The 27,581-nt window shown below is 35.1% G+C and overlaps 2 protein-coding genes across 6 annotated transcripts; one reads left to right on the forward strand and one right to left on the reverse strand.

Annotated features, from left to right (window-relative positions):
• Positions 1 to 138: 138 nt before the first annotated feature.
• C18H18orf54 (chromosome 18 C18orf54 homolog) lies at positions 139 to 26,187 on the reverse strand. Of its 4 annotated transcripts, none has more exons than XM_015122015.3 (9): positions 23,685 to 26,187; positions 22,695 to 22,821; positions 21,686 to 22,014; positions 20,579 to 20,884; positions 19,610 to 19,760; positions 16,712 to 16,814; positions 9,800 to 9,931; positions 8,030 to 8,100; positions 139 to 4,010 (listed from the first exon to the last, which is right to left on the reverse strand). In XM_015122015.3, exons 3-9 carry the CDS (start codon positions 21,966 to 21,968, stop codon positions 3,938 to 3,940), a joined length of 1,119 nt encoding a protein of 372 aa, XP_014977501.1. In that variant the 5' UTR covers positions 21,969 to 22,014; positions 22,695 to 22,821; positions 23,685 to 26,187; the 3' UTR covers positions 139 to 3,937. The 4 variants fall into 4 exon arrangements, with proteins under 4 accessions (XP_014977501.1, XP_014977492.1, XP_014977497.1 ...); XM_015122006.3 differs by having other exon boundaries at positions 20,096 to 20,884; XM_015122011.3 differs by lacking the exon at positions 22,695 to 22,821 and having other exon boundaries at positions 20,096 to 20,884; positions 23,685 to 24,647.
• Positions 24,381 to 27,187, forward strand: LOC144336421 (uncharacterized). Of its 2 annotated transcripts, none has more exons than XM_077974923.1 (2): positions 24,381 to 24,759; positions 26,396 to 26,481. In XM_077974923.1, the coding sequence occupies exons 1-2, from the start codon at positions 24,381 to 24,383 to the stop codon at positions 26,398 to 26,400; spliced, it is 384 nt and encodes a 127-aa protein (XP_077831049.1). In that variant the 3' UTR covers positions 26,401 to 26,481. The 2 variants fall into 2 exon arrangements, 1 of the variants encoding a protein (XP_077831049.1); XR_013408213.1 differs by having other exon boundaries at positions 24,701 to 25,495; positions 26,396 to 27,187.
• The last annotated feature ends 394 nt before the right edge of the window (positions 27,188 to 27,581 follow it).

Here is a 27,581-nt window from a genome sequence, read left to right on the forward strand (position 1 = left end):
TGCAGGAGCAGGAGGTATATGGGAAATCTCTGTGCAGATTATTTTCCTCTTCATTTTGCTGTGAGCCTCAAATTGCTCTTAAAAAGGTTTAAATTTTTCAAAAAGTTATCAAAATGTTTTAAAAAAAGAAATAAAGGATTTCCAGAACCTCAAAAAAGAATGTGGTCTCTTTATCTTGAACTTACAACTTTATACAGGAAACCAGGTTTAGAATATCAATCAGTCAATACTTAAAACCACTATGTAAAATACACTTTACTTTTTCTTGATTCTGTAAAGCAGTATAAAAAGTTCTATCATCGAGGAGATAAAACCATCAATCATCTAACATATTTTGATATACATTTCCTTGTCTAGGAATACAACATAGTATAAGAGGTACCATCCAAAATATTAAAATGAAATATAACAGGTAAATAAATGACAGGGGAAGGAAAAAGAAAAGCCAACTTACCACAGTTTGGTGGATAGTTAGAATGTTTAGGGACAAAATAAAATACTTGGTCAGAGCTTTAAAGAAATGTAGAGTAAGCTTTAGATAAAAGAATAAAAATTGAGTATTTCATGCATGAGAAATAATATACACAAAGGTGAGAATACACATATAAAGTTTGGGGGAATCTGAGTAAAGCAATTGAACTACAGCAAATTTGCTGAAACAAATCATTAAGGTTACGGTGGTGATACACAACAGAGTCTTGCCAAGACCAGTCACTCTGGCTTCTGTGTAAAAGACAAAGACAGGAGAGGTTAAAGGTTGAAATAGCTATTTGAAAATGAATGAACTAGTCCCAGTGAAGGTACTGAAGGGTAGATAAAAGTTGCTACATTGTGAGAAAAACTGTTACACAGAAGGGGCTGATCTAGGGTAAGGACAATGCAGAATACACTGGGAGGATAAAAAGCTAAGTTTTTGTTTTTGTTTTTGGTCCAAAAAAGGAAAACAATCTTAGGGACATATGATTACAAAGAAAAAAAGAAAAAGGAAATGGGAAAATAATAACTTCAAATATCACAGGAAAAATATCTAACAATATGCTCTACAATATGTTCAGGATTAGGCCTCAATTTACTCCAATCGCTGTATGATAGGCACTGCAATCCAACACATTTAATTAGGCATGAAATATCCAATTCATACATCTAATAGGAAGACACACAGTCTTGCACATTTGAAGAAACTTCAAGTGCTCAGAAATTATCCTCTGTATTGGCCTGTTGCTTCTTCTGTCTCCTTTCATGCTACTTGCCTTTTGACAAGTTCACTTCTGGATAGCACTTCTACCAAAAATGTTCTGAGATATACAGAGCGAAGGGTGGGACAGAAAAAAATGAAACAAAAATTCAAATCTACAAGATCAATTCCAGGTATCTATAACATAGAAATAAACATGGGACCTTGTCATGATTTATCTTCAGGCAACATTTTGGTATAACTACATATAATTTAATAACACATTATACACCATTAAATACTAAAACAATAAAAAAAACCCCACAATTATAAATTTCAATAAGAAATAACATAACTATAATGACATATACCCAAAACAAACCCAAGAAAACAGTGTTTTTTAATTTGGTCAGAAAACTCTATGAAGCTGAAATTAACTGTGAGAAAAAACTGAAAGTAGAGTTCTTGATAGTAAAGACAATATATTTCAGTCTTGACCCTTCATACTGGTCACACCATTGTCCCTTGATCTCAAATAGTCTTTTGAAATTAGGCTTTTTTGTTATATTTTTCATACTCAAAGATCTGAAACATCTTATTAAAATTTCTTACTTTTTTCTATTTAACATTTTCTCAACACATCTAAAAGAGTGAGAGCAAAAGATAAAAATTTTACATTCACAATGCAATTTAAAAAATTTTATGTTCTCATTTCTTTTAAACTCTCAACTTAGCAGTCTCCACACTATTATCCTGCTCTTTTCCCCTGGAAACCTAAAAAGAACCCTGAGATATTAAAATTGTAATTAAATCTCTTACTTAGAGTATTTCTTGAATGTTTATTACTTAGATTCGTTGTTTTTCTTAGTTGACTCTCCTAGAGATTTCTTATAAGAAGGTTGGAATGAATCATTTTGCTAAAATTAATTCCTTTGTTAGGTAAAGGATTAAACCTCTCCATATTTAAAACAAGAGAAAACAATGTTCCTTTGGTAAGTATAATCAAGTTTCTTAAAATACTGGCTATAAGATTTTAGAACAGGCTTATCTCATTTAGTATTGGAGATACAGTCTCATGAATAGGAGCACTAACCAAATAGGTGCTTTTCAGTCATTACAATTTCCAGGCATAGTATATATTATGTATGATCAACATATAATATTCAATTAGAAGTTACCACCTGATGCCTTTATCTCCTTGCCTTCTTTAGAACTTGTCTAACAGTGGATTTTTCTAGGCCTAGAACATGACCCACCCAGACCTACCTGATGTTTACCCACCTAAACTCTGCATTTTTAATAGTCAGGCATACTTTAATTTCAAAGTAATTCCTTGTTTGTTTATGCAGGCTATTTTCTATGAAGCAGACTATAATCAGAAAACAGTGTCAGTGGCAAAAACATCTCCACAGAATAAAGAAAACAAATCCGTTGGTGATTGCCTCTCAAACTGGTCAGAGCAGCATGGTAAAAAACTCACTGGCAAAAAAAACAACAACAACAACAACAACAACAACAACAAAACCCACAGAGCTCACTGTAGTGTTTGACGTGTCACCTCTAACAAAGATGTTAAATGATGCTTTATTAACTTGGAAAAAATGCTTTGACTCAATGTGCTTAGAAATTCCTATTTGACAATAAATCTACTGAGGAAAAACGCTATCATTTGGGTGAAGTGTTAATCTGTGCTAGTTATATATACACATTCTTTAATTTCATCAGGCTGTAATGTGCTGTATTAGTTATGTTTTATGACTTAATTCTCAGTTGTGTTAATAAAGATGCTTACTACTTATAAGAAGTATCAATAATAAGTGCTTGGTAAAAATTACAGAGCTTTGTTCGGTTCCAGCTAGAGATAAACTTAAGACTAGAGATTGTGTTAAAGAAAATACAACTCTTACAAAATTGCTCTAAAATACAGAGTTGCTTTCTGATTTTCCATATTCATTTTAAGTTTTAATTATCAAATTTCATAAAGCAATTGGCCATTAAGTCATAGTTTTCACCAGTTTGAGCTAACCCCAAAATTAAAATCTGGGAAACAACCTAATATTGAAATATTAAATTCTTAAATATCCCTCCAAAAAAAGGTTTGGAAACTGTCAAGCATTATCAATATTATCTTGCACAGAATCAAAGTACTAATTAAATGAGGAGGTTCTCTTGAATGTCACAACATTCCTTTTAACACTGTATCACTCCACTATTAATGCAATTTTCAAATACAATGTATCTTAAATATTAAATTTATGAAAATTTCAAAGTAACAGACTTCTGCATAGATGACATATACAATAACAATTTTGATATTCCTTTAAGCTGTTTAAGTGATGCTAACTATATCTAAAAAAAAGTCTATTTCACATAAAAGATTTTGGATAAAAACCAGTAAGTTTCTTAATGATCCTGAACCAGATAATAAAATGTTGAGGATGCTGAAGAAGGTTAAATCCAGGTAGGCTTCAAGAATAGAAGTCATCCATCTTTAAATATGAGACATTTGCTGGCGAGAAGATGAAAGTAAGACTTTAGGATATATTGTGGATCCTTGCAGTTCACATTCTAGTATGTTGGCACAAAATGAAGACAGGTCCTAAAACCTATGGGTATTTTCAAGTTTAGTGTTTTAGAAATACATAATCCTTGAACCAATCAAAAAATAATGTATGGCTTATATTTACTTTGTCAGTTTAAGTAACAGAAAAAATGCCTATTTGTTCTGTGGTGACTATTGTGGTAACAGTTTCATTTTCCTCTTCACATTTTCGGTGACTGTTCTCCATTGGTATCATCAACCAGGTCTCTCAGGCGAGATAAATGGTGCAAAGCCCTTCATTAAAAAGTATAAAACACACTGTAAACCAATTATTAAGAACTGAATAGCCAATGCAGACAGCAAAATAAAATAAAATAAAGTTGATTATTAACTTCAAAATTGGTATGAGAAGTAAATTTATATAAACGTTGAGACTTATTTCTTATAAAACCTTGAGATGTGAATAACTGAGGGTTAAAATAATTTAAAGTTCTATAAACATTTACTTTAACAATTACATTTTTTGACATTAACTTTTTTTAAGATAGTCTGCCAAGTGCCCTAACAAGAAACAATAGGTATCAGTTGTATCACACTTAACAAATACACTTTTTTCAAGTAATTTTCACTAGAGCTCTGTGAAATGACACCTTTGCTTTTGGTATCCTGTGTATTAGTTAAGAAGTAAAATACAGAAATTATTTTTAACATTTATATTCAAGATAGCTATTTTTTAAATAGCATTTAAGGATTAGTTACAGATCTAAACAAAACTCATTTTTATTGAGTGTAGGAGAAGCTGCTAACTACTCCAACAAGCCTATATAATATGGTGTTATACCAACAACCTAGATTTTTCTCTAAAATAATGCCAAGACTGTATTGCAGGTCTCAGTGGAGAAAACTCAATCATTCCTCAAACCAAGAAAAGAGGCCCTTAACTTTCCAAGCCTTCTCTAATTATATTTTTTCAGTTTTTCTCTCCCCTATCTTTCAGTTCCTGGAGGACCACTCAGAAAACGTCAGTTAATTAGTCATATTTCAGATCTTTAATAAATATGAAAGATATTAAGGAAAAACAGAGTGACAATATAGTAATTAAGATGTGCAGGAAGGGCCAGAAGCAGTGGCTCACACCTGTAATCCATGCACTTTGGGAGACTGGGATGGGCAGATCACCTGAGGTCAGGAGTTTGAGACCAACCTGGCCAACATGGTGAAACCCCATCTCTATTAAAAATACAAAAGACAATTAGCCAGGCGTGGTGGCAGGCGTCTGCAATCCCAGCTACTCAGGAGGCTGACGCAGGAGAATCGCTTGAACCCAGGAGGTGGAGATTGCAGTGAGCCAAGATCGTGCCACTGTACTCCAGCCTCCAGCCTGGGCAACAAAAGCGAAACTCCATCTAAAAAAAAAACACAATTAAATGTAAAAAAGAAAAAAAACATAAGCTGTGTAATAACCTCTAATGTCAGTAATTTCCACTTATGGTGAGCAGAAAGGTAACGACTACAACACTCTATTCTATAGTCTCTAACACATAGAAGTTGTTCAATAAATGTATAATAAACTGCATCTTCCAGTTTATCCAGGACAAGGAGATGGAAGGAAACTAGTAGCATTAATTACTGCATGTATATCTATTTCCCTGTACTCTATACTTCTTGGACACTTTTACTCAAATGTAATAAGAAGACTCTCAATTCTCCCACCTTTCTTGGCAACTTCAGTTAATTTTTGAGATTCCCACCTTCATTGACTAAGTGACAATAATTCACCCAAAGCTACTAACCAATCAGAGGCAAAATAACTAAAATTTTAAAACATTCGGCTGGAGGTGGTGGCCAGTCCTGTAATCTCAGCACTTTGGGAGGCTGAGGTGGGTGGATCACCCTAGGTCAGAAGTTCAAGACCAGCCTGGCCAACATGGCGAAACCCCATCTCTACTAAAAATACAAAAATTAGCCGGGCGTGGTGGCATGCGCCTGTAATCCCAGCTCCAATGAGTCTTCCTAGAGAGCACATGTTTCCACTTGAAGAATATAAGAAAACTGAGTACTTAAGGGACTAAACAAAGGCCAGACTACTAGCTTACAGTTCCCTATGGGTAATGAAAGATATCTTAAAACTGGTTAGCCACCCAAATTATTATTATTATTTTATTATTATTATACTTTAAGTTCTAGGGTACATGTGCACAACGTGCAGGTTTGTTACATATGTACACATGTGCCATGTTGGTGTGCTGCACCCATTAACTCATCATTTACATTAGGTATATCTCCTAATGCTGTCCCTTCCCCCTCCCCCCTCCCCACAACAGGCCCCGGTGTGTGATGTTCCCCTTCCTGTGTCCAAGTGATCTCATTGTTCAATTCCCACCTATGAAGCCACCCAAATTATTAAAAACAAAAACTGTTATTTGAGGAATGTAAAGAGCCATAATAGGACTTTTAGCTTAGGAAAGGCCAATAAAACCTACAAAGTATAATCAGTAACTTTTGAAAGATTTTGGAAATATTTTAGAAATTTTGAAATACATTTGAAATATCTGAAGTATGAAAAGATGACCATATAGCTAACCAGAATATTTTGCAGCCAGAAAAAGGAATTCTGAGAAAGAATTAAATTTAAATTGTCCTTAAAACAGTTAATCTTGAGACTGAAAATAACTTTTCTAAGTGTAAGCTTACTTCATTACAGTACAAATGTCTTACTGATAATACTTCTGAATGTAAAGACAAATTAAGAGTGCTCCAATTAATACAACAGAATTAATAACTAAAGGCCATGTAACAAAACATAAAACTTACTCTCTCTAAAAATGAAACTCCATATACAGGTAAGACTTGATTGCTTATAGTAGAAAAAAAGTTACTATTAAAAAAATTCTAGCAAATGGTAAAAGCACTTATAGATCAGTATTGATTTTTGTGGTGATTTAATGACTTGCAATACAGTGTTTGTTTTCACCAGGAAAAACATCTAGGATATGTACATTACCTCAGAAAACACATTTAGGTCTGTGACAAGTTCAGTATCAATGCTTTAAAGAGCAATGGAAAACCTATGGTCATTCACCTCAAATTTTAAAGCAGAATGAAGTCTTCATACTAGATGATCAACTGAGGCCCTGTACTTAGTCTCAATGAATAATTCATCACTATTATTAATGAGACGAGTGTTAAAAATACAGACTTTCAAATCAGACTACCTAGTCTGAATCACCCTTCTTCCTCTTACTAGCTATGCAACACTGGACAAGTTACTTTACTACTCCATGCCTATTCTCTGATCTGTATTATGAAAATAATAATAATACCGCATAAGGTTGTGAAGATCACATGAATTATATTCAATAACACTTAGAATACTGACGTTTGGTAAATATTCAATGTTAGCTACTACTATCATTATTCACTGAATTCTATTAGGTATGGAACATTATACCCCAGTACTATGGCAAGCTACAAACAAAGGTGCATTATTTATACCCTAAAGATAATAAATTAAGTAGAGAGAAAAAAATTATCTTACATGATATATTTTAACTATGAAAACTATATACACATTTGTGACAATTAGATTCATAAGTTTACATGTCTAGTGTTTTATTTTTCCACCATTTCCTTAGATCACAGAAGCCTAAGCAAATTCTCAAAGTTTAAAAGGCAGCCACGTCAAACGGTGTGATTAGAGCAGAAACTTTTAATCTCAGTATTTCCTAAGCTCAGTATTCCATCTTCTGAGGACACTTTATAGTCACACAAAAACTCCAAAATAAATACCATTCTTTTCTGTCGATATTATGACTATAGAAACAACTTGTATTTTTCTCCATTTTATTATTTAAGATAATGTAACTAAGAAAATTAGACCTATCTTTATATCCAGGTCATTATATCTACTTTAGATTTCTGTAGTGATGTTCCAAATAATGATCCATTTATTATTAAATTTATTCTAGGGAGAATATATGAAAACACATTTCATACAAGTTCCTGTTATAGGATACTCACAAAAATACTATCATAAATTGTTGCTATTACTACTCAAAAATGAGTCATTCATATCCATTATATTTTAGAGGTCTAAGGCTATCTCATTAGGTCCTTAGGACATTTTGAATGGAAAAAGCACAAGTTTAAAAGAAAACAATGTTTTTTAGTGTAATTAAACAGTGTGCTCCAAGAAGCTTAAATATGCCTAGTAGTGCTACTCTTAAAACTACTTATTTCTACCCTGTAACTTTGATTTGAGTCAGAGGAATGGCTAAGATGGATTCGCATCCATATTAGTAAAGAATACTTACTTCTGAAGCGACCTGGTAATAGGAATCATACTTTCCTTCAACTGTAATTTAGAGAAATCATCTTCTGAAACCTATTATTAAAAACACCAAATATGAAAAAATATTAAAAATATTATATAACTATAAAATTAAATGGTATTTACAATGTGATTAAAACATTAAAAAATATTTTCTACATTTCCAAAGAATTCTAATAATTTTCAAAAGAACATTAAATATTTTTATTTTTCATTTATTGTAAAAACATTCCAACTAACAACCATTTTTCAACTGTCCTAAAGTATACTTCTACACATGTGTCCATTAAAAATCAAGTCTTGGTTTAAAATTATGACTTTACTGAACAGGTTTGTATCTCAATGATGTTTAAAACAAGAGGGGAAAGAAGGATAGATTACATATTAACGTTATGATTATTAGAATGTAAGGACAGAAATTAAGAAATACAACTCAAATGAGCAGACTATGAAGGTTCTCAAAAGCTGATCCACTCATTTGTAATGAAAACTGAATTTCATATATCTACTGAATAACAATAAAACAATGACAATAAAAACAGCCATCATTTATTGAGTATTTACCATGTACCAAGCACTATACTAAGTACTTTATATAGTTTGTCTCAACAAACTATATATATACACATATATCTATCTATATTTATATATATATATATATATATATATCTTCTCAACATCCTCACTGTACAGAAAAAGAAATTGATCAATAAAATAAGCCCAGCATAGAAAGACAGACACTAAATAATAATCTCACTTCTAGGTAGAATCTGGGTGTGGGGACAGGGGAGTTGCAGAGATGTTTGTCAAAGGATACAACATTTCAGTTAGGTGAGAAGAATAAGGTCAAGAGATCTATTCTACAACATGGTGACTAAAATTAAAAACAACATATTGTATACTTGAAAATTACTAATGGAGTAGATTTTACATGTTCTCCACAAAAAGTACGTGAGGTAATTAGCTCCCCTAGCCATTCCATGATGTTTCAAAACATCATGTTGTACATCCAAAATATATATATATTGTCAATTAAAAATCAGTAATTTTTTAAATAGGAAACTGAAACTAAAGAGGTTAAATGATTTGCACAAATATTGCACTTGCTAGTAAGTGACAGAATTATAATTCACTGTCACATTTGGGAAAACAAACTCTATGTTCTTAAACACTATACCTTTGTGGGAAAAAATTCATCATGTAGAATGGCAGTCCAAAACAGAAACAGATTTTCAAATTCCCGGGAAATACACAAATTGAAAAAATAAAATGGCTTTAAAATAAAACTTGATATGACTGTATTCATAACAGCCAATAAACACACAGCAACAAAATTAAATTTCAAATGACAAAGGTGTGTGGAGGAATCTAATGTTGAAAAAGTTTTCCAGGTCTCCCCGAATATAACTACCAGAAGATGGGCCATATAGATTAATTTTGTAGAGCATTACAAAACAACTCTTAAAACCCTTTGATACTATAGTTGTAACATCATCATAACTAAATAAGATGTTGGATTTATAACCATAAGTTAAATAGAACAATCTGTTTAGAGATAAACACCTACAAAAATCAAACAGAATTAAATGTTGAGTACATTACTTCCTAACAAAAAAGAATACTACTGCCACTTACAACATGTGTATATGGCATGCTTACTAACATGAAACTATAAGTAGGTCTATTAAAAAATGTAGAAAAAATCTTTATACAAATTCACAAATCTCAATTCATAAATCATGTTTGTGCTTACTTGTTTAATCTCTTCTTTTGGCTCTGTGGCCTTATTTTGATTAAAACGTTCTTGTACTGCTTGAAGGTTAAATAACATTTGTTTCAGGGCTTCAACAGGACCATGATGTTTGCCTCCAGAAAGAGTACAGCTCTAAGGTTAAAACAGTTGATAGTATAAGGTTAACCATCCAAACTCAGGGAAAGAAGAGTTTTATTTTGTATTAATTTCCCCTAATAGAAAACCAATGTAAAAATCCAAACAATATATGTCAATATTTTAAAAAATCAAAATTGTAACTCACCACTTCCCTATTCCGAAGCCCCAGGTGAAGTTACTTAGAGACAATCATGATTAACAGTTTGGCATATCCTTTCTAGTCACTGCTTTTTTAAAATAAATAATGCATGTTTATATTTATGACAAATTAATTTAGCACATTCAAAATCACAAATTTTAAATGAAATGAAAGGTCTTCAGAGGACAGGTAAGCCAACATGTTCTTTTCAGCTGATCAAGGACCAAAATTTCAAATACAGTATTCTCTGCACACTTTAAAACATGTTTTTATAACAGAATGCTAGCTTTTCACCTCTTCATGGGCCATACATTCCTTCTACCTAAATAACACTCACAGCTTGATTACCACTGACCTTATTTGTGTTCAAAGAATGCAGCAGTGCTTCAGACACATAAGATGGTCAGGATTCTTTTAAGATAATTGGTGAGGGATATTTTAAAATTTCTTTTTAAAAGTCTTATCAGTCTATTAGTTTACATCTTTCAAATGAGTTTCTGTGTCCTAATAGCTATTTACCACGTAGCAAATAGGACTCTACAGATGTCTGTAATTTAATATATTTTAGCATAGACTGTGCACCATAAGTACTATTTAAACTTCAATTCTATAGAAAGTTGTTGATTAGCATAAGATACTCAAAGTAAGCAGTATGGCTAAAAAGATTTTAAAGACATTTCCACAATTACAGAACAGGATATAAGAAACAGGGAGTGAAAAGGTAAAATGCCATAGCCATTGTAGAAAACAGTACAGGAATTCCACAAGAAATTAAACATAGAATTACTGAATGATCTTGCAATTTCCCTCCTAGGTATATATCCAAAAGAAGTGAAAGCAGGGATTTGGGTAGATATTTGTATACCCATGTTCACAGCAAAATTATTCACAATAGCCAAAAGATGGAGGCAACCCAAGAGTCCAACAACCGGTAAATGAATAAACAAAATGTGGCACATACATACAATGGAAAATTGTTCAATCTAAAAAAGAAAGGAAATTTTGACAAATGCTACAACATACATGATCCTTAAAGACATTATGCTAATCAAAATAAGCCAGTCACAACAAGATACATATATAATGATTATTCTTATACAAGGTTCCTACAGTACCAAGTCCATAGGGACAGAAAGTAAAAAGCTACTTACCAGGGGCTGGGGAGAGGGGGAAATAGGGAGTTAGAGTTTAATGAGTACAAAGTTTCAGTTTGAGAAGATAAAGTTCTGGTGATGGACAATGGTGATAGCTACACACAATGTGAAGGTACTTAATGCCACAGAACTGTACACTTAAAAATGATTAAAATGGTAAATTCTATGTTATGTATATTTTACCACAACAATATAAAAACATTAAAAAAAAAAAAAAGAGTAAAAGGATCCAGTTAGGATATACTCCTACACCCTGGGAGACAGCATCTGAGGCATAATCTCCAAATGTTCTGCATCCAGCCACTATCTTATTTTAGAACTTCGGCTGCCTTATGCCAACCATAATAGTTACAAAAGGCTGCCTCTGGAATTTATGCCTGAGCTGAGTGATTTTCATGCAAAGTAGTCGTCACAGTATCAAAAGAAGACAGAAAACTAGAAAACATACGAACTGTTTGTGCCACTGTTAATGAATGTTTTAAAAATATTGTATGGATAATACAATTTGTTCTGAGACTTGTCATTGACACCTGCTAGTAAATGTCTCTGGGTACATCTCTGTATATCTCTGACTCTTAGAACCATAGTGACATTTCATACATTCAAAAAACAAATTATTTAAACCAAACAGAACAAGAGGAGAACGCAATATACAGTCATCGCTGGCTTCTTGGGAGACTGTTTGCAGGACCTTGTGTGAATATAAAAGTTCAAGGAAGGCCGGGTGCGGTGGCTCACGCCTGTAATCCCAGCACTTTGGGAGGCCAAGGTGGGCGGATCACGAGGTCAGGAGATCGAGACCATCCTGGCTAACATGGTGAAACCCCATCTCTACTGAAAATACAAAAAAAATTAGCCAGGCGTGGTGGTGGACGCCCATAGTCTCAGCTACTCAGGGGGCTGAGGCAGGAGAATGGCCAGAACCCGGGAGGTGGAGCTTGCAGTGAGCCGAAATCGTGCCACTGCACTCTAGCCTGGGCAGCAGGGTGAGACTCCGTCTCAAAAAAAAAAAAAAAAAAAAAAAAAAGTTCAAGGAAGTTCAAGTCCCTGATTATAAAATGGCACAGTATTTGTATATAACCTATGCATATCTTCCTGTAAACTTTAAATCATCTCTAGATTACTTTTAATAAATAATACACAACGTCAACAGTACATAAATACTTGCATACTGTGTTTTAAATTATGTTTTACTGTTGTATTGTTATGTTTATTATTATTCTCCAAATTTTCAATTTGCAGTTGGTTGAATCTACGGATGTGGAACCCACACATACAGAGGACCAACTGTATACAAAGACAAATGAACCAACTAACAGTATTATAAATAAACAGCACAACCACACCAAAGGGAGTTGGGAAGAAAATAATTAACCTAAGTAACTCTGGAAAACAGTATTTTGTTATGATGTTATAAGGCTAAAGATCAAAAGAGCAATATTTAGCTGGGTGTGGTGGCTCACGCATGTAATCCCAACACTTTGGGAGGTTGAGGCAGGTGGATCACTTGAGGTCAGGAGTTCAAGACCAGCCTGGCCAATATGGTGAAACCCTGCCTCTACTAAAAATATAAAAATTAGGCGGGTATGGTGGGTGCCTGTAATTCCAGCTACTCGGGAGGCTAAGGCAGGAGAATTGTTTGAACCTGGGAGCAAAGGCTGCAGTGAGCAGAGATTGTGCCACTGTGCTCTAGCCTGGGGAGACAGAGTGAGACTCTGTCTCAAAAAAAAAAAAAAAAAAAAAAAGCAATAGACAAATAATGTAATCTAGTTAGTAAATTCGTTAATTAGAGGAATATGGGTTAGCAATTCTAAAACTACTTTGCATGTATAATAAGACTGAACAAACAAACTTACTGTAGATAATGAAAGGATTCTCATAGGAGGAGAAAGTTACAAATAGGGAATGGGAAAAGCTAAAACAAACCATGGTATTAGACTGGAATCAGAGGTATCAATATGAACTCATGATTTTATACATATATGTGTTTATTTATAGGTACACACACATATACACATATATGTACACAGATCAACAGATAAAAAAATGTACATATGTGAGTATGTGTGGGTTGGTAAACTTGTTTCCTAGATCTTCCTGCTGACATAGTTTATAATGAACAACACCTTAGTAGCACTCAGCACAACTAATGCCTAGATCCTAGTTTCTAAATGCCGTTTTCCAACACAAAGAACCATGGGTCCTCAAAGAACTGCTCAAAAAAGAATGGAGACATGTAAAAAGGACACAGGAGCCAACATGAAGGAACTCCTAATGGCCTAACCTGAAACAATTTCAACAGCAGCATAACTAATTATACTGTACTCTAAACCAAGAATAAAATAAATTAGTGAATCTGTATAATATAATTTACTAAACAAATGTAAAGGAAAAGATAGTTTTTCATTATACAAGGTTTTCAGTTAATATAGAAACAAGACAGGATTCACAAATGGATACTAAAATTAGTAGACAAAAGTTTGAGGAGAAACAGGATATCTGCAAAGTCTCAAAGTTCTTTCTAAGATATTTAATAATTACAAGTAGAATCAGTATCTTTACTAAGGATAAAGATCACCTTTAACTAAGTGTTCAAAGTTAATACAACCAGTTTTTACATATTCTATCTTTATTACATATTACTATTATTGCATTAATTTATCAATATATTAATGATATAAATATATAATGAGCATGATGCAGTGAGAACAGCACATCACTTCTTCAGCATTCTTGCCAAAAATGCATAACCTCATTCTAATCATGAGAAAACTTCAGACAAATCCAAACAGAAAACCTCTACAAAACAAGTGACTGATCCTACAGACCTGCAGATGATCTGGCAAACAAAGAATTCAAAATAGCTGTTCAAAGAAAACACAGCAAACATCAACAAAACACACAGAAAATAATTCAGAAAGATGCACAGATACCAACAAACAAACACAAGAAACATGAAAAACCAAGAAAATATGACACCACCAAAGGAATATAATAACTCTAGTAACAGACTCCAATGAAAAGGAAATCAGCAGATTGGTGGGAAAAGAATTCAAAATCTTTTTTTTTTTTTTAAATCAATGATACAAAAAAACCACAGAGAGATAATTTGACCAAATCAGGAAAATGATTCACAATATGAGCAACAAAGTCAACAAACAGAAATCATAAAAAAGAACCAAACAGAAAATATGCAGTGAAGAATTCAATGAATGAAATTTTAAAATACAATAGAGAGCTTAATAGACTTGATAAAATAGACAAAGAATCTCTGAACTTGAGGATAAGTCACTTGAAATTACCCCATCAGAGAAGGAAAAAGAGTAAAGAAAGCCTACAAGACTTGAAGGGTACCATAAAATGAACAAATGTCTTACCATGGGAATTCCACAAGGAGAAGAGAAGTCAAAAGGCACAGAAAACCTATTTAATGAAATCATAGCTGAAAATTTCCCACATCTGGGAAGAGATATGGACATTCAAATCCAGTAAGCTCAATGGCCCCCAGTAGATTTAAGCTAAAAACAGCCTCCCAGAGGCACATTATGGTTACACCGCAAAGGCAATTCTAAAAACAGCAAGAGAAAACCATCAAGTCACATGTAAGGGAGTTCCCATTAGACCGACAGTGGATATCTCTGCAGAAACCTTAAAGGCCAGGAGAGGATGGGATGATATATTAAAAGGGTCGAAAAAAATATCACAAGCCAAGATACTATGTCCAGCCAAGCTTTCCTTCAGAAATGAAAGAGAAATAAACTCTTTCTTATGTAACCAAAACCAACAGAATTCACCACTACTAGACCTGCCTTACAAGAAATGCTCAGGGGAACTCTACATCTGGAAGCAAAAAGATAATCACTATCATGAAAACACATGGAAATATAAAACTTACTAGCAGAGGGAAAAGAATAAAACACTACTACAGAAAACCACCAAACCATAATGATAATATGAGGGGAAAAAAGGAAGAAAGAACATATAAAATGACCAGAGTACAGTAAACAAAATGACAGGAATATGTCCTCACTTATCAATATTAACCTTGAATGTGAACAAATTGAATTCCCCAGTTAAAATTTGAAATGGACTTCCTGAGTAGATAAAAATAACATTGTCCAACTATATGTTGCCTACAAGAAACTCCATTCACCTTTAAAGATACACATAGACTTAAAGTGAAAGAATGGAGAAAGATATTCCACACAAGTGGTAACCAAAAGCAAGTAGGAGTAGCTTTACTTATATAAGACAAATCAGACTAAGTCAACAATTGTAGAAAGAGACAAAGAAGGTCATTATTATGGTTTAAGATTTCCCATTACAACTTACCTTTAAGAAATAATCACTTGTGGAATATAAATTAGTATTATCCATTACTGCAGCATTATTCACAATAGTCAAGATACAGACTCAACTTAAGTATCCATCAACAGATAGAAGGGTAAAGAAAATGTGACATATATATACAACAGAATATTGTTCAGCTGGGCCAGGCGCAGCAGCTGAAGCCTGTAAACCCGGCACTTTGGGAGGCCAAGGCGGGCGGATCACAAGGTCAGGAGATCAAGACCATCCTGGCTGACACGGTGAAACCCTGTCTCTACTAAAAATACAAAAAAAAAAAAAAATCAGCCAGGTGTGGTGGTGGGCGCCTGTAGTCCCAGCTACTCAGGAGGCTGAAGCAGGAGAATGGCATTAACCCGGGAGGCGGGGCTTGCAGTGAGCCGAGATCGCACCACTCTTCTCCACCCTGGGTGACAGAGCAAGACTCTGTCTCAAAAAAAAAAAAAAAAATATATATATATATATATATATATATTGTTCAGTCTTCAAAAAGAAAGAAATCCTGTCATTCGTGACAAAATGTATCACTCTGGAGGACATTATGTTAGGTAAAATAAGCTAGGAGCAGAAAGATAAATATCATAGTTCCCATTTACATGGGAAAGCTTACTAGCTTATCTCATAGAAGTAAAGAGTAGAACAGTGGTTACTGGAGACTGGGAAAGGTAGGAGGGAGGTAAGGAATAGAGAGAGATTGCTTAAAGGATAAAAAAATTATAGCTAGATAGAAAAAATAAGTCCTAGTGTTCTAAAGCAGTATCAGCTAACTATAACTAACAATAAATTATTATATATTTCCAAATACATTAAAGAGAGGATTTTTGAAAGTTCCCAACACAAAGAAATGATAAATATTTGCGCTGATGGTATGCAAATTACCCTGATTTGATCACTATATATTCATGGTGTATCACATCACCATGTATCCCAGATATGTATGATCATTATGTGTTAATTTTAAAATCTTAAATATTATAAAAAATAATATAATCAATAATTCTGGAAGGAATTATGTGTATTTGAGAGGAGATTTGAGTCTCTTTTACTTTAAATTATCTAAGTAACTTAAAAATTAGTATCTACATATTATTCATAAATTTTTTAATAAGTTTTAAAACTTTTAATTTCACCTACCTGATTATCATTATTTAGAAAGTCTTCAAGAACCCCTGTAGCACTCTTTGCCCTTGAAGTTTGTTGAGGACTATCATCAGAGTTAACAGGAATAGGAGATTTGCTAAACAGGATTTAAAGGATGCAAGATAGTAATTACGTTCCCAATTTCTAAAAAGTAAACAGTACATGATTTAAGAATTCTCATTTAAATACAAGTAATCACCAAGAAATAATCATCATGGATATGATCCATATTAATGTTGTATGGTAATTCCCTTACCTTCTCCGTAAACTGATACCAGAATCCAACCCCTTCTTATCTCCCTGCTTCTCTTTTCAAGTTTTAAGTAAACACTATGAAGAAACTGAAGATATCAGCATTCAGCTAAACAAGGCCTGAACTATAGACTATGCTCCACAAGTTCACCTTGTTTGAAATAAACAGTACATTTTTCCAATTAAACATTGTTACCAGATAATAATCAACAACCCCATGAACTATTAAAAGTTTTTACTAGAATGGCAGTTAAATGTTCTCCTACTTGAAGGCAACAGAACAGACTTCCCCTTTATAACTGGTATTAACATAAAGGACAGATTCTGGAAAAAGAATTCTGAAATTAACATTCCTGCATGCAATCTCAGTCCCACTCATTGTATGACCTTAGGTAATTTATCTGAATTTCAGTTTCAACATTTGTAGTCCCAACTATCTCACAGATATATTGCATAAACTGAATTAATTTTCTATGTACCTAGTACATTTAATAAATACCCATTTTTTTCCTGATATTCACGGGGTAGTAGAGGAAAGGGTATCCCCAGCAAAAATAAGAATGTTCCAAGAATCCAATTCTATTAATCACAAAAATGAATTCAACCTATTTCTCTCTTATTCTTACATCACTATAAGGTATGTTTGTAACTCAAGAACTCAGATATCTAAGAATCTTTTTTTAACATTTACACAATGCTGATGTTTTTCTTAATAAGCATGCTTCTTTATTGACATATTTGATTTCTAATTCACAAGCTCTTTCATACTATCAGGTAGTCCTTTCTCCGATTCTTTACTAACACTTTGTAGATCTGCCCATCTGTTATTAAAAAACATTTACCACACTGTTGAAGACGGGTAAAGAGTACATAGAGGTTCATTATGTTATTCTACTTTCGTAATTTATTTGAGCTTTTCCATAATAGCTGTTTTAAAAAAGCAATGATCTGATTGTGGTTTTGCTCTACCACTTAAAATACTACCTTGAGTACTCCTATTCCATTTTGTTTTTGATGACAGGTTGATAATAATTTGTCAATCTCAAACTGAGATCTATTCCTTCTCAGCAATTCATCACTAGTTTTATCTACAAACATTCCCATCACAATATAAATTCAGTCTTCCAAATTGAATTGTTATATGCAAGGTACTCAGCCAAACTATTGATAGTATTAATTATACAAGTTAGAAGTTACATTATCAAATTATAAAATACATTAAGTACATTCAAAAATTTTAAGCACCTCTGATACTACTTGCTTGCCCATTTTGGTTCCAATTAAAATCAAAGTATTGCAGCTATGATACTTTATTAATACACAGAACAAGTGATAAAATAAGCAACTAGGAAACAAGAAGGATAAGAGAAGTTAAGCATTACATGAACTCATTATCAACCTAAGTTTAAATATATATATCTCAATATATATATGAAATATATGATATATATGTGATATATATGAAATATATATGGAGAAATTAAGCTAAAAGGAGAAAACAAAATATTCTAGATAATCATCATCACTACTAAAATTTATAAGAGAGCTCATTCTAGGTCAGAAACTTTATATTCATTTTCTAGTCAAATTAATCCTCACAATAACCCTGAAGCAGACATTATTTCTCCATCTTTAAAGTTTAGAGAAGTCAAGTAAATTGTACAAGGCCATAGGTAGGCTTCTAAATTGGAATTATAGTTAATGTCTACATTCTGAAAACAGACAATCAACTGAGAATAAAAAAAAAGAATCCAGGAACTAATAGACTCTGTCTATAACAGAATGAAAGTTTAGACAACTAAAGATAATAAATTATCAAAGCCGAAGGCATGATATGGGGTTAGCAATAAGGCATTTCTGATAATAAAAAATGTACCATCATTTAAGGAAAACAACAACTAAAAGGGAAAGTAAAATGTAAACAATAAGAAATCTGTAACTCTAGGCCGGGCACAGTGGCTCAAGCCTGTAATCCCAGCACTTTGGGAGGCCGAGGCAGGAGGATCACGAGGTCAGGAGTTCGAGACCAGCCTGGCCAACATGGTGAAACCCCGTCTCTACTAAAACTACAAAAATTAGCTGGGCATGGTGGTGCAGGCCTATAATCCCAGCTACTGGGGAGGCTGAGGCAGGAGGGCAGGAGAATGGCTTGAACCCAGGAAGCGGAGGTTGCAGTGAGCCGAGATGGTGCCACTGCATTCCAGCCTGGGTGACAGAACAAGACTCCATCTCAAAAAAAAAAAAAAAAAAGAAATTTGTAACTCCATTATATGGAGAGAATATAGAGGAACAGAGGAAAAGCTTTAAGTCAGAAGAAAATAACAAGAATTTCATAACCCTACTCTGCAAAATAATTGTTTCTGGTTCTAATCCCTCATATTAAGATGCTTATCAATATTTTATAATGAAACAAAATGAACACGTAACCAAGACAGATGTTATATAAAGTACCTAAGGTTATGAAACATCATACCATCTTGTGGTAATAAACGAAAAATGAAATTTAAAGCAAGTAACACAAAGCTATGTTCTATGGAATTACAATATTATTAATCACCATTCATTTAAATATAAATCAGATATTCACATGACATTTTTCATTTGGAAAACTAAACAGTTTTTCCATTGTCACTTACTTACAAAGTAACAGGAATATTTTCCCATGATCTTTCTGCTTCAAGTTTATCTAATGAGCAAGGACTGTCATCCTTTTTCATGGACTTTGGTAATTCTTCAGTACACTGCTCTAGATTTCTCTTGGCCTTCAAGATAAGCAATTCAATTTTGTCACCTAATTGTAAAAGATGACTATTAATCCTTAAAGAAAAAAATTAATGTAAAGCATAGCAAGATCTCACAAAGTCAACAAGAGTTCTGATCATTTGGAATGTACATTCATCTATAACAGCAAATTATGTTACAATGTGACATCTCAAGCAAAGAAAAAAATGGGAGAAAAGACATATTCTAGGTACAAAATGCTGTATGTCAAGATTATAAGCATTTTAAAAAGATGTATGACATGAAAACAAAACATAAAAGCTCCCAGATATCACATCAACTTACAGCATTTCTTTTGGTTTAAAAAAAAAGAAAAAGAACTATAAGCTATAAACAAAGTATTACCACTGAATGGCTTTGTGGATTGTCCTGGGAGAAGTGGATTCTCACATTCACATTGACTATGTTCAAAATCACATTTGTATTCATTAACTAATTCTTTATCATCGCTCAAGGAATTTGAAAAGTTTGAGGGTTCAAAAGCATATTCAAAACAATCTAATTTATTCATAAGCTGAGAAGTTCCTTGTGCCTGATGACTGTGTCTATGGGAACACTGATCATCTTTAAATATTTGACAAACCCTTTGACTATTTGCATCAGGTAGCAAGTCTTGATTGTGGAGCCAGACTGGGTATTTGAAATCAGGTATACTAGTTATCCCTGAAACATTAAGGTCAGATTTCTGGCTAGTGAGCCATCTTGGATAATTCTTTTCAAGACTGTGTTCTGAACTGTCCTTGAAAGACGATTTCTTGGGAAAAGACAAAGATGATTCAGAAATGCAATTATTAGTCCTATTCATAAGTTTTGGGTTTTTTAGCCTACCACATTGCTTTCCATTTATATTTGTGCATACAACAGGAGTAACAAAGTTATCCTTGCCCACGGGAGTGGAGGGTCCTTGAAAATTTGGATTCTTCTCAACGTCCGATGAACCCAGTCTTCCATGGCATTTCTTGTTTTTCTTGTTCGTTCGGTGACTCGGTCCAACATAAGTATAAGAAAATGATCCATCTGCTGGGAGTCTTAATAGATCATCAGTTGTTAGGCTCATGGAGTCTATGTCATTAATAGTCTGTCTTCTACAGGAGATGAAGTTTGAGTGCTTTTTGTGATCAAGGTTTTCAAAAGCTGAAAAACAAAGAACAGTTCTGTTTATTACATACAAATATTTTATAATATCCAACAGTAAATGAGAATTAAGAATTTAAGAGTCGTTTTGCTGCTTTCCCCTTATCCTCACTAAAGTTTCGATTAAAAGTATAAAAAGGTATAGGTTGATAAAATAGGATGTGCTTTTCTCACGATTCTTCATTCTGTGTTAATTTCTGCATGTTTCTCTCCAACCTCCTGAATTTTCCTGTGTTCTCGAATTTACTGTTTCTTCAACTTTTTTCATCTAGACATATTTGATACACTAATATAATCACAGTAACACTGGTCACTCAATATTGGCTGTAGCTTAGAAAAAAATATGCTATTAAACTAGGTGGAAAAATAACTTGTTTTCTCACCTACAAACCCTGCAATGGCATGGATTACACATAGAGAACAGCTCTTCTCATTCTTTTCTTCTGGAATATACTGACCACATACCCCTAAGAACTGAACACAAACTTTTTCTATTCTAGGGTCGTTCTGTAAGTGTTCAGTAAAGTATTGGCTTTACTGAATTTGGCTTATCAACAACTGCATTTTCCAAACCTGTCTTCAAGGAAGCTTTATTATGGACAAACTCTTAACATCTTGTGAATATTACTGTTCCATAGAGAATTATATAATCATTTTACAAAAATACCCAGATCTCAATATTATAAGTTATTTTTACTCAAAAATAACAAAAATAATGTCAAACTTTACAATACTACAGTACATCTCTCAAATGCTTCAAAACATATGAACATAAAGAAAACATAAAAAATAAAAGCATACCATTGTTTGGTTTGTAAATATAGTTGCAGAACTGTGACATATTAGTAAAATCCTCATCAATGTTAATTTTTCCAGTACTGGTACCAGGATACATTTGGCTTAGATCAAAATCATCAATATAAGCCTGTAGAGCTTGAGAAGCAGATCTGTACAGCTTATCTTTATAGTGATAAGAGCCATCAGAATTAGAGGAATTACTATCACTCAGGCTGCAGCTTGCCAGCAGCGAAGATACTGAAGATTCTCGAGAACAAAGTCTATGTTTTGTCTTTGATTTTGCCATGGCTTCTTCACAGTGGATTATTTCTATTCATTTCCCTTAAAAACAACTGTAATACAAAAACAAAATGTTAAGGTGCCAATTAAAATAGTGACCATATACAAACAAAATTACTAAATATGTAAACCTTTCATAATTTTCTTTAAAGAATAAAATCCATTATCTATAACAGACACTCCTTGTTTGGAATTGTAGATTTTTTGTTATCTTTATTATTGTGAATTTCTTAATCAATGATTTAGAAAACATTTTGTGAGTACCTACCACGTGCCTGGAAGTATGTATACAAAAATAATCTGAGAATATACATGGAAAAGACCAAGGAAAGAGTACTCACTCCTTAAAAAGTCCTAAAAACTACTTAGGAATAGTCTTTTCCCTTATGGTGATATATTCTATGACATCACAATACCTAAAATTCCCCTATACACAATATTTTTCAAATCATAAGCCTACCACCATGTGCTGCAGATAATAGTGCTCAATAATTTTTTAAAGCCATCAAATGAAGTATTCAAAAGAAGAAGGAACAAAGGAGAATATTTACTTTCAATGTTATAAATGCTAGTACATTTACAACATTTAACTGTAAATAAACTGTAGGTCTTATTCTGGAATGAGCTAGCAATATGCACGTTTCCTAACATAGTTAATAACCATTTCCTGACCTTCGTTTTTTGCTACCACCCTCCCTATTTTCAATTCTTATGTTAAATGGATTCAGCTCACCTCTTTTAAAGGAAGCTTAAATAATGTGAAAATCAACTCAACGTGTTCTTCTTACTGCTTGTCCGTTCTTAAAATTGAGAGAATCCCTGTCCACCTCAGTACAGTAATAGGATGCATATTTGAAAACCTAAGAAATAACAGAACGAACCGGCACTAATTCAGTCCATGATGACATTCTTTTTAAAATTAAAGCAATTGATTTCCTATACTAAAAAAGTATTGTTGAGGACTTAACATATGCTATGATGTTATAATGTTTAATTTTTGGCTATAATTTTAGAAATATTTAAGTTATAACAACTTGTAATCTTAGTAACTATTAAATTTGGCTTTAAAATATCGAAACTTTTCTTATTAAATAAGAGACAAAGTAAAACATCATCCTACCACAGCGTTAGAGCATACAATGGCCATTACAAGAGATCTGACCGTGGTCAGTGCAAATGGCAGAACATAAGGAGGTAACAGTTGTTTCGTCTCATTGATTTCTCTGAATGCTGTAATACTGGTATTATCTCTGACGAATGGCTAAACTAAGCCAGCTTTACCTTTTTCGTATCCCTTTTATTTAAAGAAGTTTAAATTCACTCAAATAAATTTGTTTGGATAAGCCTGACCAAACGTTTTCCCTCTTTGAATGCCGAACAGGCTACTGATTTTATTTTACAAAACCTTAAAAGAGAAAGCTGTTGTATTGGTATCCGTAAGTGGATGATAACATTTACTAGTTATTTCAGCACACAGGACAGACAAAAAGAAAATGCACAATTTAAGTTATATTATGAAAAGTTTTCCAACTTTTCCCCAAAAGTGTACGCAAAAGTAGAATCATTCAATAAACCCCTATGCACTCATTATCCTGCTTCCAACAATCACTGAACAGATCCCAATTGTGGCTGAAGGTGGGTATGGACCCACCCACTTCTTCCCACATCAGCCACAGGATTATTTTGAATCCCATATATCTCACGCAAATCCCATATATCTTACCATTTCCTCTGTACAGGCTTCAGTTCGAATCTTCAAAAGAAAATCCATCACGCAGAAAAACAGAATTTTAAACTTATTGACAAGAAATTTCAACTACCTTTGATTCAAAAACAGAACGTTCAGTGTCAAATAGCCAATGGGAATATCGCACAGGAAATTAAGAACAACTCTTGGAAATAGCTCTGTGACTCCTAAGTTAGGAAAGGGAACGTTTGTTTACTCAGCAGCAGAAAGCCAGGAACCCACGACTGGTCAGCGAAGGTCGCCCGCACCCCGCGCTGCGCATCTTTCCCCTACCGGGCGCTCTGAATTCCAACTTTTCCAGCCCCAATCAGGCGACACCCTCCCTTTGATGTTCCACCGCCCGGCAGTCACAGACACAGACAAGGTCTTCAAAGAGGTGCTTTTCACTCCGAAACCATTTATTCAGCAACCAGGGCGAGCGCCGCAATGGACTGAAGGAGAAGTGTTCGGAAGCGACAGACCCAGAGCGCAAGCCTCTTCCCGTCGCCGCCTCAGGTCCCCAAACGCCTGTGTCACGCCCCTCCGCCGCGTACCGCGACCCTGCCTCGTCCGGGGGGCACTCCCCCTACAGTGTTCCTCCTTCCACAGAGACTCCACAAGCGCCCTCCCTCAGGAAACGTCTCCTCCTCTTTCCTCGCCACTCTCCTTTCGCCCTTTCTCGGCTGTCACAGGATGGGACAACCCTCGAAAAGACACCGTCCTTCCCGGCCTAACTCACCTCTAAGGCCCCAAAATAAAAATAAAACAAAACAAAAAAACCGCACACTTCCACAGCTCTCCGCCGAAAGCTCAGGCCTTTACCCAACGCGAGACACCGCAAAGCATCCCGAACCCGGACACCGCCCCGCCTCAAGGCTCGCCTCACTCGCAGCTTACTCAGCCGTCACAGCAGAGCTCAACGCCCGCGCTCGCTTTCAAACCGCCCCAACATGGCGCCGGCCTGCGGTGCGCACGCGCGGCAGTGGGGCGCCGGGCGCTAGGGCAGGCGAGGAAGCGGCCAGAGCGGAGAAGAGGATGCTGTGGAGCGTTAGGTCGCGACCCCTGCTGGAAGGTGCTGTTTCTCCCTCCTTTCTGGGGCTGGGAGGGGGCGGATGTGGGCTGCATCCAAGTCGCTGCCCCCCACGCCCTCCCAACCTCCGTCACAGCTAGTCTTGGCCAGTTTGCGCGGGGACTGGCTGATCTCCCTTCGGCCGGCCCCGGGGTCTGCGGGAGGGCACTGGATGGGGAGGGAGACTTAAGGGCGCTGGCGGTCGTCGTTCCGGTTGCTGAGAGTCGGCCCCACAGCTCCAGTTTTTCCAAGTGAGCTCAGCCTCCCCGCTTTCAGAGCATCCCCCGCCAAAAATAAGACATCATCTCAGCTAGTAGGCAGCCTCCCTCACCACTTCTTTCACTCCCTCTTCAGTGCCTTTCCTATCACACCCCGGAGCCTCTCACACACAAAGCAGATGGGAGATTGGAGAGCCGAGTTTAGCCAGGGATGGGATTTAACAAACTCCTAGGGAACCTTGATTCCCAGGGAAGAATAGCAGTGACCCAGCACGGATTGGGTACGCAGTCAGGCAGCCCAGACAGAGGGACATTATACAAACAGATGTAAAGACTCACTAACATGTGTAAACCTGATTGCAAGTCTGGAAAGAATCCAGTTTCAACCAATTGGTGTATACAAAAAAGAGGCCATCCCAATCTTGGTTTATGTTTATTTTCCACTGACCCTATGAGTGAAGATATCCTTGACCATGACTCCATCTGAATATGTTCCAGCTCATCCGATGTTCCATCACCAGGTAATACAACTGTAGTCTTACTGTTTGTGCTGTCTTCTTTTTACTCTTTGTGGCCTACTAAATTTTACCTTCCCTTTTCTCTTAACAAATGAAAAAGCCCGGAAGCTATAACGTTCAGTTTAGTGGTTAAACACAAGTCTATTGTGGCAGTAATAGTTGGTGATTTGAAAATAAGACATACCCTCCTAGCGGTATGTCCCAATAATCTTCAAAGTGTCTGGATCAGTTAATATCAAGTAGGTTTCTAATAGGAAATCAAGAACGGTGTTTTATGCTAAGACAAGCCCTGTTCAGGGATTAAACAAGGATTGTTAATGACATGAGCTTAAAAAGTTAGATTTTGGTATCCACGTTCCACCTAAATGTCTTTTTAAACTGAGTTTCTTTAAAACGGTTTCTTGGCCGCGGCCGGTGGCTCAGGCCTGTAATCCCAGCACTTTGGGAGGCCGAAGCGGGTGGATCACGAGGTCAGAAGATCGAGACCATCCTGGCTAACACGGTGAAACCCCGTCTCTACTAAAAAATAGAAAATATTAGCCGGGCGTGGTGGCGGGCACCTATAGTCCCAGCTGTTGGGGAGCCTGAGGCAGGAGAATGGCGTGAAACTGGGAGGCGGGGCTTGCAGTGAACCGAGATGGCGCCACTGCACTCCAGCCTGGGCCACAGAGCGAGACTTCGTCTCAAAAAAAAAAAAAAAAGTTTCTTAAAGATTCTAAGTTTTATCTTTTAAAGTTTTTTGTACTAACTTTTTCTTTCATCTTGGGGCGCATATATAGCAAATGTTTCCTAGTGAAGACAAAGTATAGACAAAGGGCATTGAGAAGATATAAAGGAAATTATCAAATATATTACCTAATTCATGGATCTAAATAATTCTACTTCTGCTTTGTTTCCTCGCAGGTTAAGAAATATGGAGATTTCCACAGGGATTTGGAGAGGAGCCCCAGTGGTTACTAAAATTCTGAATTAAATCTGTGAGGAAAGGTAAAGAAACCAGGACTCTGCTAGGAAAAAGGAGGTTATAATAATGGTTTACTAAAACTTTTCAAATATAGAGGCTATCAACTACTTGTTGTGCCTTGCTGGAGAATTAAATAAGAGAAAATAGATTTATGTCCAACCTAAAGAGTTTTAGGTGAGAGCTAAGGAAGAAATGTTCTAATAATTAAACTTTAAGAAGGTTTATTTAAGTGCTTAAGGAGGCAGATCTTTGGAGACTTTTTTAAATGATGGATTTACATGTGTCCATTTTTTAAAGAGAAACTAACCATTTTGATAACCTAGTAAAGGGCTCCACACTGTTTCAAGCATTTTTACATATATTAATTCTCATAATGATTCAGTGAGATAGATATTATTATCCCCATTCTATAGATGTGGAAATTGAAGTTCAAAGATTAAGCAATTTACCCAAAATAATATAGCTGGTGCTAAGTGACAAAGTCAGGATTTGAATCCAGTTCTGCTTTCAACTTACCGGCCAGCTTCCCCTAACTGAAAGCTGGATGATGAACCAAACGACCAGTGAGACTGCAGCTTCCTGAACTCATTCACAGCAGAAATAGTATCTAGTATCTTACTCAATTGTTGTTGCTACACCTACCATGGTGCCTGTCTCAGTCCTTTTGGGCTGCCATAAGAAATTACCAAAGACTGAATGACTTGTAAACAATAAATTTAATTCTCAGCGTTCTGGATCGTGGAAGTCTGAAATCTGGGTGCCAGAGTGGTTAGGTTCTGATGAGGGCCCTCTTCTTATTGCAGACTGCTACCACTTCTGGCAGTGTCCTCACATGGCAGAAGGGGCCAGTGAGCTCCCTGGGGTTTCTTTTGTGAGGGCACTAATCCCATTCATAAGGGCTTTGCCCTCATGACCTAATCATCTCCTAATATCACCCTGGGAGTTAGGATTTCAACATATGAATTTTAGGGAGACATAAACATTCAGTCCATTGCAGTTTCTAACTTCAGGTAGGGTTTAGTACATTTAAATTCAGTTGATTTAAACTTGATCCTATCTGAGGAGGTGACATTTAAGCAAAGATATCTATGAAAGAGTTATATGAACACATTGCAGAAGAAAGTG

This window comes from Macaca mulatta, chromosome 18 (assembly GCF_049350105.2).
Source record: "Macaca mulatta isolate MMU2019108-1 chromosome 18, T2T-MMU8v2.0, whole genome shotgun sequence".
NCBI lineage: Eukaryota > Metazoa > Chordata > Mammalia > Primates > Cercopithecidae > Macaca > Macaca mulatta.